The sequence below is a fragment of the Drosophila arizonae genome, chromosome 5 (assembly GCF_054131065.1).
Source record: "Drosophila arizonae isolate 15081-1271.41 chromosome 5, UAZ_ARI_1.0, whole genome shotgun sequence".
Lineage (NCBI taxonomy): Eukaryota > Metazoa > Arthropoda > Insecta > Diptera > Drosophilidae > Drosophila > Drosophila arizonae.
The window spans coordinates 11,754,432-11,771,031 of record NC_142925.1 but is presented as its reverse complement, the minus strand read 5'-3'; the positions used below and the strand labels follow the sequence as shown (position 1 = coordinate 11,771,031).

The 16,600-nt window shown below is 38.9% G+C and overlaps 1 protein-coding gene across 4 annotated transcripts in view; it reads right to left on the bottom strand.

Annotated features, from left to right (window-relative positions):
• The window catches only part of Sdc (Syndecan), a 139,753-nt gene that overhangs the window by 16,589 nt on the left and 106,564 nt on the right, over positions 1-16,600 (bottom strand). For all 4 annotated transcript variants that reach the window (XM_089472131.1, XM_018010073.2, XM_018010071.2 and 1 more), the window contains exon 3: positions 9,304-9,411. In XM_089472131.1, the coding sequence (XP_089328257.1) occupies positions 9,304-9,411 (108 nt within the window). The remainder of the gene's footprint in view (positions 1-9,303; positions 9,412-16,600) is intronic.

Sequence of the window (16,600 nt, the reverse complement as noted above, 5' to 3'; positions counted from 1 at the left end):
GTGCACAGCGCATGCAATCAACGCTTGCTGCACGTATGCAACAAATGTAATTAACTTGCAAGCCACAGCAACATTTTGTGGCATGTTGCAGCTGGCTGAACTCAGCTGAATTATTCATGGGGCATTAAGACAAGTTGCTTGACCCAGCCAGGCAGCTGCAGCAAAAGCAAAGCCGAGATCCTTTAAGAAGGCTGCACTGAATGTCAGCTAGGTTCAACAAACTGCGTCACGTTGCGCCTAAAAGCACACAGTCGACACGCACACACACACACACACACACACACACACACACAGAGACACTTAAGTGTGCGGTTACAAGTCAAATTGCAACGTGGCAACGCTGACAGAACGACAAATGACAGTTAAAAGCGAAAGAAATAAGAATTTTCCACTGCCTGAGAAATAGTCGCCCTGGGAAAGGAAGTGAGTCCTTTGGGCCAGGCCTTCGCCACAGAGCAAAGGAAGCAAGCGACAACTGCAGCCGAGGCAGAGACTAACGAGCGGCTCTCCAAAGTGCATGCCTGAGAGAGCGCCAAGAATGCCAAGTAGGCAGCACTAGATGAACAACCGGGAGATACCCTATTGAAGAAAATAAAGTGCTGAGGAGTATATAATAGTTTAATCTATATAATTTATGCATTTTACTTTATATTTCTTACTTTATAATTTGTTTTATTATTTTCAATATTTTTTCATTTTCATAATATCATTTTCTGCAGGGTATCTAAAACAGTCACCATCAGTCAACTCTTTCGAATTGAATTGTTCTAGTGCTTGAGTTGTAATTCAATAAGTTGGCAAACATTTAACTGGCCAAAGCGCTCGGGCCAAAAATAAATTATTACCGTTTCGACTTGCAGCTCATGTCAACTTTAGCCTGAAGTTTGATTCGTTAACTTTCGTTTTTCACATCATTTAACAATTCAACGAGTTTATTTTTAATTGCGTCTACTATAAATAAAACAAAGTTTTAATCCACTTCTGATATACGATATATGTAGTTTCATGTGTCAGTGAAAGCATCAATGTCAACATTTTGAGTGGATCAAAATCTAAAAATAAGCAGAGCTTGTCAGATTTTCATTAGACCGAGCGCTGCAATATTTCACTCATATTTTATTTATGAATAGCAAATTTATTTAAAATCTGCACAAAATAAATTTCGTGTGTGGCATGAAAAGTTTATTTATTGATGGAAAATAAATTGAAATTGAAATATGAAACATTTAGGTAAATGATAGAAAAATAACTATATTATGGTAGCATTTAATGAAAATATATTTATTTCATGATTTTAGTTTCGTTTTCCGAGAGTCTTATAAAGTTGAGTGCATAGATATAAAATATAATTTAGAATTGCTAGTCAAATGAAAACTTGGCAGATATAAATTGATTGAATCTAAGAGGAACTTATTGAGCTTGGGGAAGCAGCAGCAGGAGCAGCAGCAAAGTTGGGATTAAAATGCTGTAACAATATTGTTGGAATTTGAACTTTTAAATTGTTGCAGCATTTGGAAGTGGCTGGGTCTATGCCACGACCGCACAGTCAAGTTTGCGGGGGGCGTGCAGCCAGCTGGAGAACAGCACTGCACTTGCATTGAGCCCAATTGAAGTCGAAGTCAAAGTCAGAGTTGCTGTCAGTTCGTCAATAGCGTCAGTCATCGCTCTTGCTCTCTTCCTCTTCCTCTCCCTTACTCTGTCTAGCTCTCTTGGAGTTACCTGTTTTGCTGGCTGACTGACTGACTCTGACTGCCTGCCTGCCTGTCGTTCTGGCATTAGCAATTCAAAACGTTGTCGGCCTTTCGAGTGCAGACGCAATTTGAGTTTTGGGCTTCAAGAGGTTTGCAGACAGAATTAGAGTGGGAGTGCGAGAGCAAGAGCGAGAGAGGGAGAGCCACAAAATGTTGCACTAATTGAAGTGGCGGCCGCCTCAATGCGCTTGTGCAGCAAGGGGCATAAGCAGTGCCACGTTTGTTTTTAATTAAGCCGTCAATAGTCAAAGCTGCAAATCAAATTTCACGCTAATCGCCAACATTAAGCAGCCACATCAAAGCTCCTCCAAAATCAATTATTCAGTGTCTGGCGTGGGCACGAGAAGGATGTGGCCATCGTGCCACCAAAATCAAATTAAAGCCGCTTATGGCTGGCTGTCTGCGCCAGTGTCTCTGCCATTTTATGGCACACTCCGCAGCAACAAATTGTCGTAAAGTTAAGCGAATTTATTGCCATAAATTATGCAGGAGCAAAAAGGCAACAAAAAGGAAACCGACTCGCAGTAACTGGCACAAAACAATGCGCATAAAAAACACAAACAAAATGGCGACAACGCCGACAAGAAGGCGCAACTCCTACAACTTTCACAATGACTTTTCGTTTGACTTCAAAAATGATATGGCAACACTGTTGTTGTTGTTGCCGTCGTTGTTGCTGTCATTGTTGTTGTTGCTGATGCTGTTGTAGCGATTCGTGGCCTTGTTGTTGTATCTTTAATTCAATCTGCATGCTTGTCGCAAACATCTCATTCTCTCAGTGTTTTGTGGCTGTGGCATAACAGGGCGTATGCGCAATATGCCACAGCACACGACACGACATGACCAAGCACCAACAACACAGCCAGCTGCTAGGACGACAACACAAACCCAGAGAGTGAGAGGGAGAGAAGAAAAAAGTGGAGAAATAGAATTCGGGTTGTTAATGCTATCGCCGGCTGTGTGCAGCCTAATTTGGATTAGTCTCTAAGCATATATGAGCGTGTGTGTGTGTGTGTGTGTGTTAGTGTTTGTGTGTATGTGTGAGGGAATTACGCTTGTGATATAATGCAACTAAGCAAATCGAAAGACAGAGCGAGACAGGGAGAGGGAAAGGGAGCGGGACTGCTGGGAACAGAGTTGGGACAGTGAGTAATGAATGCAGGCAGACAGCCAGATTTATTCCTAGTCTAGATCAACAAATATCACGCTGTGGCATTACGCAAGAAATAAATAATTATACCAATGAATGAAGCGACTAGCAGATATTCTCTATAGTTTGCATAAATAAAAGTCAGATAGAGAGTTGGCAAATAGTTTGGAGTTGTTTTTGGAAATGTGAAGAGTAAATATAAAGGATTGATATAGTATGATGTATGTATCAAGAAAATAATAAAAAATCAATCAAAAAGCATTCAATACTTTAAAAGAATTAAAAAATAATAATTATATTCGCAACTATTGTATCTTAAATGTATAGAGTATTTATAAAAAGTAAACACACTAATAGCAAAGCTTACACACACACACACTCTCACATATGGACACTAAGCTGGCTTACATATGCTGGAGGAGAGGCGTGCCCATAAACTCATTTCCATTTTGTTGAGCCTGCGTTGGTTAACATTACAATCACAATAAATTTCAATGTCTATCGAATGTAGAGCTTCTAAAACGCCAACACATAGCTCGAGTGTGTGCGCGTGTGTATGTGTGTGTGTCGGTGTGTGCTATGCATTATGTATTATGTGCGCTGTCAACAATAAATTCCCATGTAAGCAAGTGATATTGACAGCATGAGTAGAAGAGCGAACGACAACTCGGAAAATTATATGCACGTACTTAAAAGCAGGAGCTGCCTCTCGCAACAACAACAACAACAACAACAGCAGCATTAGCAGCCGCAGCAAAACAGGATACAGGATTCATAGCATTTACAGGATTCAACACTGCGAGGCGAGGCGACCATTCACATCGACCATACAAAACAGATGCCCGCTGTTTACATAAACACATTGGCACACACACACACTACAATAACGTGTGTGTGTGTCTATAGGTGTATAATGGTTAGAGTGTGCTGCATACTTTTGGTCAGCTCTGTAGAGTTTACACACTGAGAGAAATGTGGGAACGTTAAACTTATGGCTTATGGCAATAAATTGTCGACAATTGCCGTAGGTCAAAAAAGAGAGAAGAGGGAAAGAAATTGAAAAATGGGAGGGAGAAGAACTCATAATAAATATTATTTCAATTATTTTATTGAATTTATGGAGTTTCTATGAGATATATGAAATTTGATCAAGTGTAAGAGTCTAGAAAATGATGGTATTTTGGCATATATATATTGATGATTTTATTAGAATAAGACTCTGTCTTATTATTTGTTTTATTTTTAAAAGCCTTTTGAGAGTTCAGTATAACATAATATAGAGAGGAATAATTATAGATGTACATATATGGACTTTAACGATGTTCCACTTCGATTTTGATTTATATCCATATAAGTTCCTTGCTTTCTAATTACTCACGTGTTTCTCTAATATCATAGTTTATTCATTTCAAATTAAACTAAAATTTTATTTACTCAATTTTAGCATTTCCACCCAATATTTATCTCAGTGTAAGCCGTGCCTTTCAGCTCTATTCGCAGCTAATGCTTCTTCTCTCTGTGGGACATGTCAATCGATGTTAATTTATTGTCAATGCGCATTTACCAAATGTGTGGCATGTGTGACACAAATACCAACTAACCACGTTGAATGTGTACATGTGAGTGTGGCTGCACGTACATAACAGTTAGCTTGCGTGTGTGTGTGTATGAGTATAATAGTGCGTTATGCAAACTGTAGCTGCTGCCTTTTGCTAAAGCACGTGCGCCATATACTCGTTATTAATCAACAAAGAGATGCATATGCCCCATGCAGCAGCAGCAGCAGGAGCACGAGCAGCAGGAGCAGCAGGAGCAGCAGGAGCACGAGCAGCAAAAATGACTGTGTGCAACGTGCTGCTGCTCCTGCTATGGTTATAAATGCAATGGAATGCGGCTTATTACGACAACAACAGCTGCAACAGCAACAACAACAGCAACAGCAGCAGGAGCAACTCAACATTTGCTGCAGCTGGACCAATGCCTGCCGCATTGTGTTGCAGATTGGCTTTAAGCTATGCAGATATTTGCATATTTACCAAGCAGCAACAAAATCTCATTATCTTGTTGACACGCCTCAAAAAAAGGGACGACGATTGTGCTCCAGCCCAGCCCCCAGCCCCCCGCCCAGATGTGTAACATGTGTTAAATGTGGCTGCAGCAGCAAGTGGCAGCAGCAAGTGGCAGCAACCGCAGGCAAACATAAATCATTCGCCATGTGCGCTGATTAACTTGGCCTTCCACTGATTCATCTAAAACAACTATGTGAAATGTGACACATTAGGCGGCCGAAAATTTATCATAATTTATAAACAGACGCAACGGCACCAGACAGCAACAGCCAAAGGACTAGCCGAAAGCCTTTCACTGTTAGCCATTAATAATACAGTCGAAACACAAATGACACTGGCTGCAAGCACGCAAGGACACTTGGCTGAACAGAAACTCAAGGTCTATGCGACGACTCTCTGCGAGTCGTAAAAGGATTCTAATGTGCTCAGAGCAACAGCAAGGTAATATGTAGTTAAGAACATTGAGACTGACTGCCTCATTTTATTTGCCACTCATGTATTTTCTTTAATTTATATTTAATTCTCTTGCTTCTCCACATTCGTTTCATTTATTTTATATATCATTTGTGAACAAAAGAAGATTAAAATTTGTGAGCATGGTAAGCATTCAAGCATTTGTAAATGTGAAAATCGCATTAGAAGGGAACGTGTGGGGGAGAGAGAAAGAAGGAAACAGTTAGGCAGAGGAAGCTAGAGAGGAAACTCAACAGGAGCTGGGGAGGGAAATCGTATTTAATTTGTATTTTTTTTTTTTTTTTTTTTTTTAATTTTTTTTTATTTATTAGAAAGCACCAGAGCATCTTTTCGCTCTATTATCTGCCTTGAGATTGATTGATACAAAATCATCAGCTTGGAAATAAACCGAATTGACCGTTTGATTCTTTACGCTCTATTCTACCAAAAAAAATTATACGAACGTGCTCCGTAACAATACGATTGACATTCGTATAGTGAGAACTAGTAAGCGAGTAAATAGTTCACTCTTATATATATGCAATTGATTAGCGTAGAGAAGTCTCATACCAATACATACACAAAAGACACTTCGTTTCATTTAACTCAACCAAGAGTTCGGGGAACAAACGGAAATCGTTAAAGAAACGATGCTATCGGTTGCTCTCTGAGTCTTCTCTCAGTGAGTGACTAAACGGCATTTATTTGCATTAAAATCAAACTCTTAAGCGCTTTAAAACAGTTCAGCTCTGCCAATGGCTTTTGCCTATCAGGCTCAACTCATAAAGAGTTCAGCTCCACAGCTTTGACTTGCTGTCTAGCTGCTAGATCATATAAGATTAATCACTCAGTGCTCCCACGGGCATCTTTCAGCTCGTCTCATTTGTGACGAAATGGCAGAAGGCAGCGTAGCTTGACATTTGAGACGTTTCGCGCGAGGGTATTCTTTATATTTTTCCAGCATAATTTTAGCGAGAAGTTTTGAAATATAGAAAAGCCGCAGAGAATTGTACGCTGCAGTTGCTTTAAGGCGGACAGCTAGCTACTCGCTTGCACGGGGCAACGGAGCGTATAATAAATTGCATTTGCCTGACTCCAGTAGGCGGAAGGGTGAAAGAGAAAGGGGAGGGGAGAGAGAGTCAGCCAGGCAGCTCATATACACATGAGAGGCGACGTTGGCGTTTGTCAGTTGCATAAAAATGCCAACTCATACGAAGCAGGACATGCCAACTCAGCCAGGACATGCAGCGCCGCAACGGAAATGGCGCAGAAAGAAAGCGTCAGAGCCTGAGGCAGGCAAGGGGAAATTAGAAAATGCCACAGTGCGAAAATGAACAGTGGGAGGGCGCAGAGAGCGAGAGAGGGGGGAGAGCGACAGAGAGCGAGTGTGACAGACAGTTAGGTCGACTGGCTACAGCTTCAGCTTTGGCCAGGCTCAACACCGACAACAGCAGCAGCAACAACAAAAACAACAACAAAAGCAACTCGATTTTTTGGCAACAGTTTTGCCAGTTTTATTCCCTTTTATATTTTTTTTTGTCTTTTTTTTTTTTTTTTTTTGGCCCAATCTCAGCGCCGAAACAAATAGCCAAATATGCCACACATTCGACTCCTTTTTTCGGGGCTTTTGCTTATGCAAATTCATGCGAAGGCGACGTTTCGGACTGTGGGCAAAGGACATCTCGTGTTGATTTAGTAACAGCAGCAGTCAACGTGCTTCGCATTCGCCAAAGGAATTGAATTACGCGCCTCGCTTTAATTTCATTTTGCCTATTTTTATACGGATTTTTCGCTCTTTTCGTTCGCAACTTTTATTTGTGTGTTTCCTTTGAGTTTTTAGTGAGCTGAAGCGCAGCAAAAAACAGAAAAAAAAAGTAAAGTATATATATAAATGGCAAATGAACGAGAGCAAAAAGTGACGTCAGCGACATTGGCAAAATGTTTAATTAAATCTGAGCGGGGCAATAGAAAGGAAATCGGAAACCGAATAAAGAATTTAATTAAACTTTATTTTTTTCCGTCATTTTTGTTTTTTCCGCAGAGGGAAATGAGGGATGCAGTGCACAGAAATGCGGAATGACAGCGCAACGTATTTTAATTAGTTTTTTCTTGCTTTTTGAAGTGTAAATGTATGTGTGTGAGTGAGTGTGTGCGTGTGTGTGTGTGTGCCAAAAACAAATCAAAAAGCGTGCGTCAACAATTGATGTTGGGTCTGTGTGCGTGCATGAGCAACGGCTGTCAAAAAACTTTCAAACAAAATGTCGCTCATATGTCAAGCACACGCACAAGCACACCACACACTCACACACACACACACATACCACTAAATACACATCACATCCCACACACACACACACGCTCACATTTACCACATAAGCAGCAGGCTGTACAACGACAACAACAACAACTACAGCCACATAATCTGGCATGTTTACTGCATTAACATGGGAGGCGCATAAGCAAATGAGTTTTCAAAAGTTAACTTTGATCATATAAGCTGGGCTTTGCTTCAGCCCAAAACGTGCAAAATTTTCACCTGTGCACATCACGATTTTCCTACACAAGAAAAGTTTATGATGTGTGCGTAAAGACCATAAATGTCAGCCTCCATACAGCTAGAAGTTTCTGTCTCTGCTTTTCCATTTGAAGGCTCTAAATTTCTGCTTGCTGTCAGAACTAATAAATTGATAGCTAACATAAGCATTCATCAGCTTCAAATCGAAACACATATATATTTAAAGTTTATGCTATTGCTGCCAAATGTATTGATAGATGGATAAAAGCGTTCAATAATTTCCTTGGCTACATATAAAACTGAGAAGTAAGAACTGGAAGTTCAGAAAATTCAAATTGGCATTGAATCTAAAATGCATAGTTAACTTGTATTAAGATATATGCATATACACATTTTTATATATATCTTTAGAATTTGCAGCGGAGTCTACTTAATAATTTAGTCTATTTACTATTTACTAAGACCTTTTATTTGCTTTCCTTGTCGACCTATCTATACTTATCATAACTTCTCTTCACACTCAAGTTAAATGTAAACTTGATAAAATTGAACCTTAAATATTGCTCACACGAAGAGCAACAGCACGAGGCATATCTAAAATTTCTCTAAATCCCTGCTGTCACTTGAAGGTCAATTCGCTAGAGGCGTGTTCATAATGCCGGATATATAGAGCACTCAAAATGTCAATCATTCATAGCAGCTGCCCACATTTTCCAGCAACTTATAATGTGCAGCATGTCAAAGAGGCAACAAGGTTAAATCTAATCTGCTGGGACTGCTTGCCGTTGCTTAAATTTCTATGCTAATATTTAATACATTTTGCATTATTATTTAAATTTATATGTTTAGAGAGAAAATATGACTGTTTTTTAGTGCTGTGAAATTTACATAATTTACATTGTTTATGCGCACATCAAAGTTTTTTTTTTTTTTTTTTTTTTTTTGGCTGCTGTTAAATGTAACTCATAAAAAAGGCGTTCGCCGCCACGCCCATAGAATTACGCTATAAAATTGTAGCCAAACAGGCAGCTGTATCTATGTGTGTGTGTGTGTGTGTGTACTAAAACTGACCGCAAACTTGCATAACAATAAGTTTTTCATTGCCTGTGTACAAATGGCATTTTAATATGCGCTCAACTTCATGAAATATGCAAATGCAATATGAACAGGAAAACAAAAATGAAAATGAAAATGAAAATACATTTAATAATAATAGAGGAAACGGAAATGAAGTGCGGCGACTTCCAATGACTTTTAATGCTGCCTCAGCAGAAAATCTCTTGACCCTGGTCAAGACTTTTGCAATTTAATTAATTTCTCTGCATTCAGCATGAGGATTTGCATTTGCTAAATTGAGAAACTTACCCCGCCTCGACCGCCGGAGCCTTCACTGCCATCGTCATCGATATAAATCTCTTCCGTTTGCCGTCCTACGCTGGATGCGGGCGCTGCAATCGAAGCTTTCACAGTTTTCTGTAAATAAAGAAAACACATCAGAAAATTAAAATAAAAGAATTAAAATATGAAAATGAGAACGAGAAGGAAGAGAAGAAAAAGAAGAAAGAGACCAAAAGTGCTCACATCAAACATGACGCAAACTTTTTTAATATTCGCCGAAATTTCAAGTTTTTCTTTTTTTTTTCTTGCTTTATGCAAGCCTGCACTATTCTATATATATTTATGCATATATATATTCAAATATTTGCAATTCATTAATTAAAGCACGAGCAAGAGAAAACACACATTGAAATTTGTTGAAGTATATTTAATAAAATCCGCATTTTACACATTTTTAAATACATTTTTTTTTTTTTGTATTGAGACTCTTTGTGGCTCACCCAATTGCCTGACCACAAACAATTTGCATTTATTGAGAACAATGCGAATGCGACAACAATTGCTGCTGCAGCGACAACAATTGTTTAACAAATGCATTTTTAATGATGCCACTGTAAAAATCAATATAAAATTTTGGCCAGGATGCGAGGGCAAAAAAGACTATCAACTACAATACAATGTGCTTGACTAGCAGATACTCTATAGACAATGCTTAAGAATTGTAGAGGAAAAGTAATCAAACTATTTATGAACTTAAGCTGTTGAAAACTGTATTATTATTATAATTTTGATTATAAATTTAATTTTATAAAATTATTATACATTTTAGCAGTTTTTAAATTTATTAAAAAATATTTTACTTTTAACTCAAACAACTTAAATTATTACCGAAGCCCAGAGTTATTGATCATCTATGTAGAGGTATATATATTCCACAGTTCATGAACTCAAGCAGTTGAAAACTGTCTAATTAGTATTATAAATTTGAGCAGTTCTTTAACATATTTAAAACTATTTTAGTTTTAACTCAAACAACTTAAATTGTTAATGAAAAATATTTATGCTTGTTTTGTATCGAAGACGTCTAGAATTATTGATCATCTATATAGAGGTAATTTCACAGTTCACTCTCTAAACACATTTTATGCTCTCTATAAATTCTCTAGCAGAGCTACACTTTTCTAGCTATTTGTAGGGTATTAAATTTGCCCATTAACAGCTGCTGGCTGCATAATTAATGCGCCCACACAGCTGACTCGGCTATGTGGGACCTGTGCGCGGCCCTCATTAGGGTCACGACTTGAGCAAAGTTTACGAGCTTCAAAAAAAAAAAAAAAAAAAAAAAAAAAAAAAAAGCATAAAAAACGCAGAAGAAGAGTGCATGAAATAAATGACTTTATACGCCATAAACCAATTTTTTATAATCCCCTGTGGGCAAGTTTAAACATTCAACGCGCTGCATTGCAGATTAGCCAAAAGTCAAAAGTTAGTTTAGCAGCCGCAACCACTGGAATAAACCAGCCAGACCAACCGCACACACACACACACACAGGCACACATTGGCCCCACCTGACATTGTCATTCATTCACGTTTTTGCCCATAGGTGTGAATAACCGCGCGCAAAAGAGGCAAAAAAACGAGCAGAAATAATAAAAAACCTCAGATAAACACTTCATCTTCAGGGCAGCAGCTACAGAACTTTGTGGTTGCGCCTTCAGTCGAGTTGCGTTTTGCCAAGTTTTACATTTGACTCGGAAGAGGCCAGGACAGGATGGAACCGGCAGGAACGAGACACGTATCCTTTGCATTATTACGAAGGAGCCTTCTTGCTCGACGGCGGCTCTTCTGAAGTTAGTCCTGGTGTGATGTGTGTGTGTGTGTGTGTGTGTGTGTCTGTGCGTGTGAGTGTGTGTGGTTAAAAGTTGAATGCCTGGCAAAATGCATTTACCATGTCTTTGGCCCCATAACGAAGAGCCGTGTGCATTTACTCATTTATTTATTATTGTGTTGCATTTATGCAGAGGACTTTGGAGTTTGGTCCTTCATTACGAACATGCATGATGAAACAACGGATCAACGCAAAAGTTGTGTAAAGTCTTTGACTGAATACCTGCAGGTGAGTTGCTAAACACTTGCCTAAGTATGAGACAAACGCACACACATTCATAATTGAAGAGCATAGGGAAGCGACAGTTGAGAGAAGTGAAGTGTGAAATGGCATCAAGTGATATAAGAGAATAGGTAACTTTAACTTGAATAAGTCTGAATTCATTTTAGTACAATTAAAAACAGTTGTGAGAAATGAGAGACCAAAACGAAAAGCAATTTGAGAAGCAATGCACAAAGCGGAGTGGAAAACAACCAGAAAAGCTATTAGGAAAACAACGAAAGAGCAAATTGTTAAATTAAGTTTGAGGCGAACAAATTGCGAGAGGTGTCAAAACAACAGCAAATCGAAAATAGAAGAGACAAGATTAACGAATGCCGCAGATAAAGATGGTAATAAATGAAAATGGAAAACAGAAAGCTTAAATGGAAAACTGTAGAATATTACGAGAGCAAGAATTTAACATTAAAAATCATCAGCGTAGGATAATCATTTCCAAAAACTCGACGTATTTATTATACGTCAAGCTCTTTTCCCATTTCGCTGACAAATAATAATAATCTCTGTAATAGAGCACAAAAGAGCTGAAGAAAAATGAACAAACAACTTTTAACTTTGTTGTTCTAATTTTCAGCATTGCTGAGCAACAGCAGCAGAAAAAAAAGCAACAAAAAAATAGCAGAAGCTGAGCGAAAAGTTTGTCAAATTTGAAACGTTTATGCAGTGTGGCCCAAACAATCTTTTGGCCAAAAGGGATTCCGCTGGAAGTGTTGCCCAACATATTTCGCATATTTTTCATTTATTTTCTGCTATATGAATTTTCCACTGGCAACAATTTGTCAGCCAGAGGGTGGAGGATGGGGCGGAGGATGAGGGTGGCTGGCGGCGACTCCTGAAATTGAAATGCAATTGTGCGGGGCAGCCATATAAAGCGATGCAAAATGTTGTTTGGCACTTTTTGACAAATATAAATATGCGAGCAAGATAAAAAAAAGCGAAAGCACCGTTTTTTGCCATTTTAGTAAGGGACTAAAAAGGGAGCAGAAGGTAGAGCCAGCCAGGCGATAAATCAATATAAATATTGACAGTTTTACAGTTACCTCACATGTGCCCGAAGCGAGCGTAGCTGTGCGTGAGTGTGTGTGTGTGTGTGAATAAATATATAAATATAAACTCTTTGTTTACTTGCCAAGAATAATATTAATTTGCTCGCGAAACATACAAAAAATTCCACTATTTACTAACAAATATAAATATTTGAATGCATTGCATATTTTTGGCGATATTTCAACAATTTTTTTCAATTCAACAAAAAATAGTCAAAGCATTTAAGACTTTAAGTTATAACGCATCAGCTGGCAGCAAAGCCGTAAGATACACGTTTTTCGAGCTGTGATTTCGGCCTCAATGCGCAGAAAATAGGTCAGGCGCAGCCAGCTTAATAAGCACATAAGCCATGTTGGCGTTGCCAGATAGCCTTAAGCTGCAATTTAAATTAAATAAATATAATAAACTTTACAGCGGATCAGGCTGCATTAAGGCATTACGGCCAGGTAGGAAATAAAAATATATTTCTAGCAGAATTTAAGTCAGCCGGCAAAGCAATTTATATTTGGGATATATAGTGTATATATATTTATAATATTTTGTATATTTATTTTTGACACTATAAAAACGCATCAACTTAATTTAGGCTGTTATGCTCAGAGGGCTGTTCTGTATTTAAATATATTGTATAGCTTTAGAGTCATAAATTGATTCTAACTTAACAATACTATAAATCATATAAATTCAACACTGAATAAAAAATAGTAAAAATAAATATATTACATAGTCATATATTTATTTTTACTATTTTTTATTAAGTTTTAAGTTTTATTATTTCGTAGCCCACTTTAACAATATTAAACGTTGCCAGTTTGCGAAAAAAGTCGTTTTATTTTAATTACTTTATCTTGATTATAATTGTTAAATGTGTTCATTTAATTATGGCCACAGTTTTAATTAATTAATAGCTCATTCGCTCTGCTTATCCGCTTTGCAGGCATTTCAATTTCACATGAATTGGTTTCTGTCAACCGCAAATAAAAGCAGATTAGATAAATGCCATTAAAATTGCATGCAAAATGTCAAATAAAATAAATTGAATAAAGAGTTGAAAAAACGAACAATAATTTTTATTTAAGTTTTTTTTTTTTTCATTTTCTTTTTTGGTATAAATTCAAATAAAATAAACTCTAGCTAATAGAATTTTTTAGCAGCTGCTGTGCATTTTTCGATTGTCAGTTGCATTCGTTAAGCTGCTTGAAATGAGCAACAATGGCAACAGGAGAGTGGGAGAGGGAGAGAGAGAGGGAGACGGAGGTGGGTGGGTACATATCAGCTGTCCGTTGTGCAATTGGATTGAAAGCTAAGAGTGCTATTAAAGCTGTCCCTGCCAGATAGACAGCCAGTCAGGGCGACAGCCAAGCAGGCAGCCAGGCCGGCAGGCAACCGGCTGTCAGTGTGCGGCGCCGCAAAGTAGGCAATGAAATGGAATCGATTGCAAATGCAATTTGCTGCACGTATACGCAGCGTGAGCAGCTCAGAGCTCACAGTCAAAAATAGACGAAAAAAAAAGAAAGAAAGCCAAAAGCCCATGGCACATCAGCCTCAAGGCTCGCACACAATGTGGCAGGTCAGCAACAGCAACAACAACCCGCAACCAGCAGAGAGCCATGTGGCAGCTACTTGTCTGGGCTGTCTTGTTATGCTGAAGCGCAGTCAAGCAACTGCCATATGCCAGGAATGCCAGAATATACATAAATAATGTATAAATATGTCGACACTCTGCGAAACTCGTTATACATTTTCATTAGGGCGTATGTCTGACTGCCACGCCCACACACTACTATGCCCTCGCCTGCTTAGCCAAGCGTGCGCCTCGGCCATTAAGGTGTCAGGCCTGTGCGTGCGTGTGCGTAAGTCTGTATGTGCGTAAGTCTGTATGTTAAGGGTAACTGTTTTGGCCTCTGGGCTTCAACAAATAAAAGCAAATCAAAACTTATTATGCTGCGCACACACACACACACACAAAGACACATGCACACAGATGTGTGTGTTGGGTAGGCCGTGTGCAAAATCTTTGTCTGCGTCGCATGTGTGTGAGCTTGGGAAAACTTTTATGTTTATTGTTGCTATAAAAACAGGAGAAGAAGAAGGACTGCAAATAATACGAAATTCGAGAGCTGATGGCCATTTTCCGCTCGAATTTGTGCATAAAGCTAATTGAACAGCAAAATTATTGCACACCCCGAGGGGCAGATAAACATGCAACAACAACAACAACAGCAGCAACAACAGCAACAGTAGCAACAGCAATAATTCGTGAAAACAACGTTATCAAATTTATGCAATGGCTGCTAATGAGCGACAAATATTTAGAATAACAGGCAAACAATGCAATTAGACCAAAAATTCTAGCATGACGGGCAGGAGCGGGAGGCTGAATGAAATGCCAGTTAACGCATATGCAAATAAGGCCAAAAAGGTATGGCAGAGTTCGAGTGTGTGTGTGTGTGGCCCTGAGTGTTTGACTGTCAAGAGCCAACATAAAGTCAAAGACGGAAATTATTCACAGACTCACTAGAGCGACAGAGATAGGGAGAGAGAGGGAGATAAAGAGAGAGGGTGAGAGAGAGCGGGCAAGGTAGCATAGGTGCAGCTACAATAAAATCTGAATTGACAGTTGGCAAGTTAAACGAAGTGCAGAGACAAGACATGCCTGACTGACAGCACACACACACATACACACAACAACAATGCAAGAGGGCAAAAACGACAAACGACTCGAAAAGTATGCCACAACTGTAAGACCCACGCACACACAGTCACACGCACGTTGCACAGTGTAACACTGACCTACAGCGTTGCCAGGTGACCAATTTTGCTACAACTGTGAAATTCGCCAAAAACAAAAAATAAGAATATAAAGGAATATAAAAGTAAACTTACGTCTGTCAAGCGTTCGCAGAGTGCTCGCGCCTAAAAGCTGCCAGCGCTTTACGTTTGTTTTTGCGCCTTTACGCGAATTTAATGTCTGCGGGTCGGCGAGGCTTTTTATCACAACAATAACGACACACGCACATACACAGACACACACACTCCAACTGACGTCTATAACAGTTACTTTGAATGGGAGATGCGCCCTGGCGCTGCGCTCAAAGCAACCGCACACTTCACAAGAAGGTTTCAAACTGACGGCAGACGCTATCTTTTAGTCGCCTGCTAGCCAAGAGCCGACAGCCAAGTCAAGCTGCAAGAGAGCGTCGCATGTGTTGTGATAAAAACACACAGACACACACACACACACAAACACTCGCACTCACACTCATACAGCCATGCAGAGGCGCAGAGACACACGCTGGGGTGCCAAAAATGCTTTTGGTTCAGTGGAGATTGGGCGGGCGTTTGAAATTGGGTCGGTTCTGCTGGATGTTGTTGTTGTCGCCATTATTATTGTTATTGTTGTTGGGAGGCTGCAAAATGGCCGCTCACTGCGCATCCTGCGCAGCTTGGAAAACTTCGTACAAAAGCATGGCAAGCTAGCACACGAACCAATCAGCTGTTAGAACTTGCTATAAACAAGACTAGTGCTGTTACAGCCAAGACAGCAACCAAAAATCTGGTTATCTGTTAGGTTGATATAAAGTCATTGTACAGATGATATTATAAATAAGCAAATATAAATTTTGGTAAATAATAATAGTATATTATTTATAATTTAGTATTATTGAAAATATATAAATTTATGCTATTGGCCGTACGTTTTCTTTTGTCGTTAAATATAATAGGAAATGCAAGTTTTAGCTAAGACAACAACCACGCTGTGCTAAGCCATAAAGTTTTATTTTTGCATTAATATTTGTTGCCATTGCTATCAACTGAAGCTTGACCTATTTGAGGTGAATTTTAAAAAGTAACTTTGTTAATAGTATGTTTTTTCGAAAAGCTTGAAGGCAATCCTTCGCCATGACGAAATCAACAAAACTAAGAATTTTAGCTGAGACCGTAAACCTAGCAGCTTGTGCAATAGGTAAATGTTACCAGAGCTTCAAACTGCTGTAAGGATATTTATGGGTCAGAAGTTTCATACACTGATTTTCCATTAAATGTAGCTTTTGAACTGTGCTTTCAATTAAGCTTAAGCGGATACAGCTATAAGCTTGTACTATGAA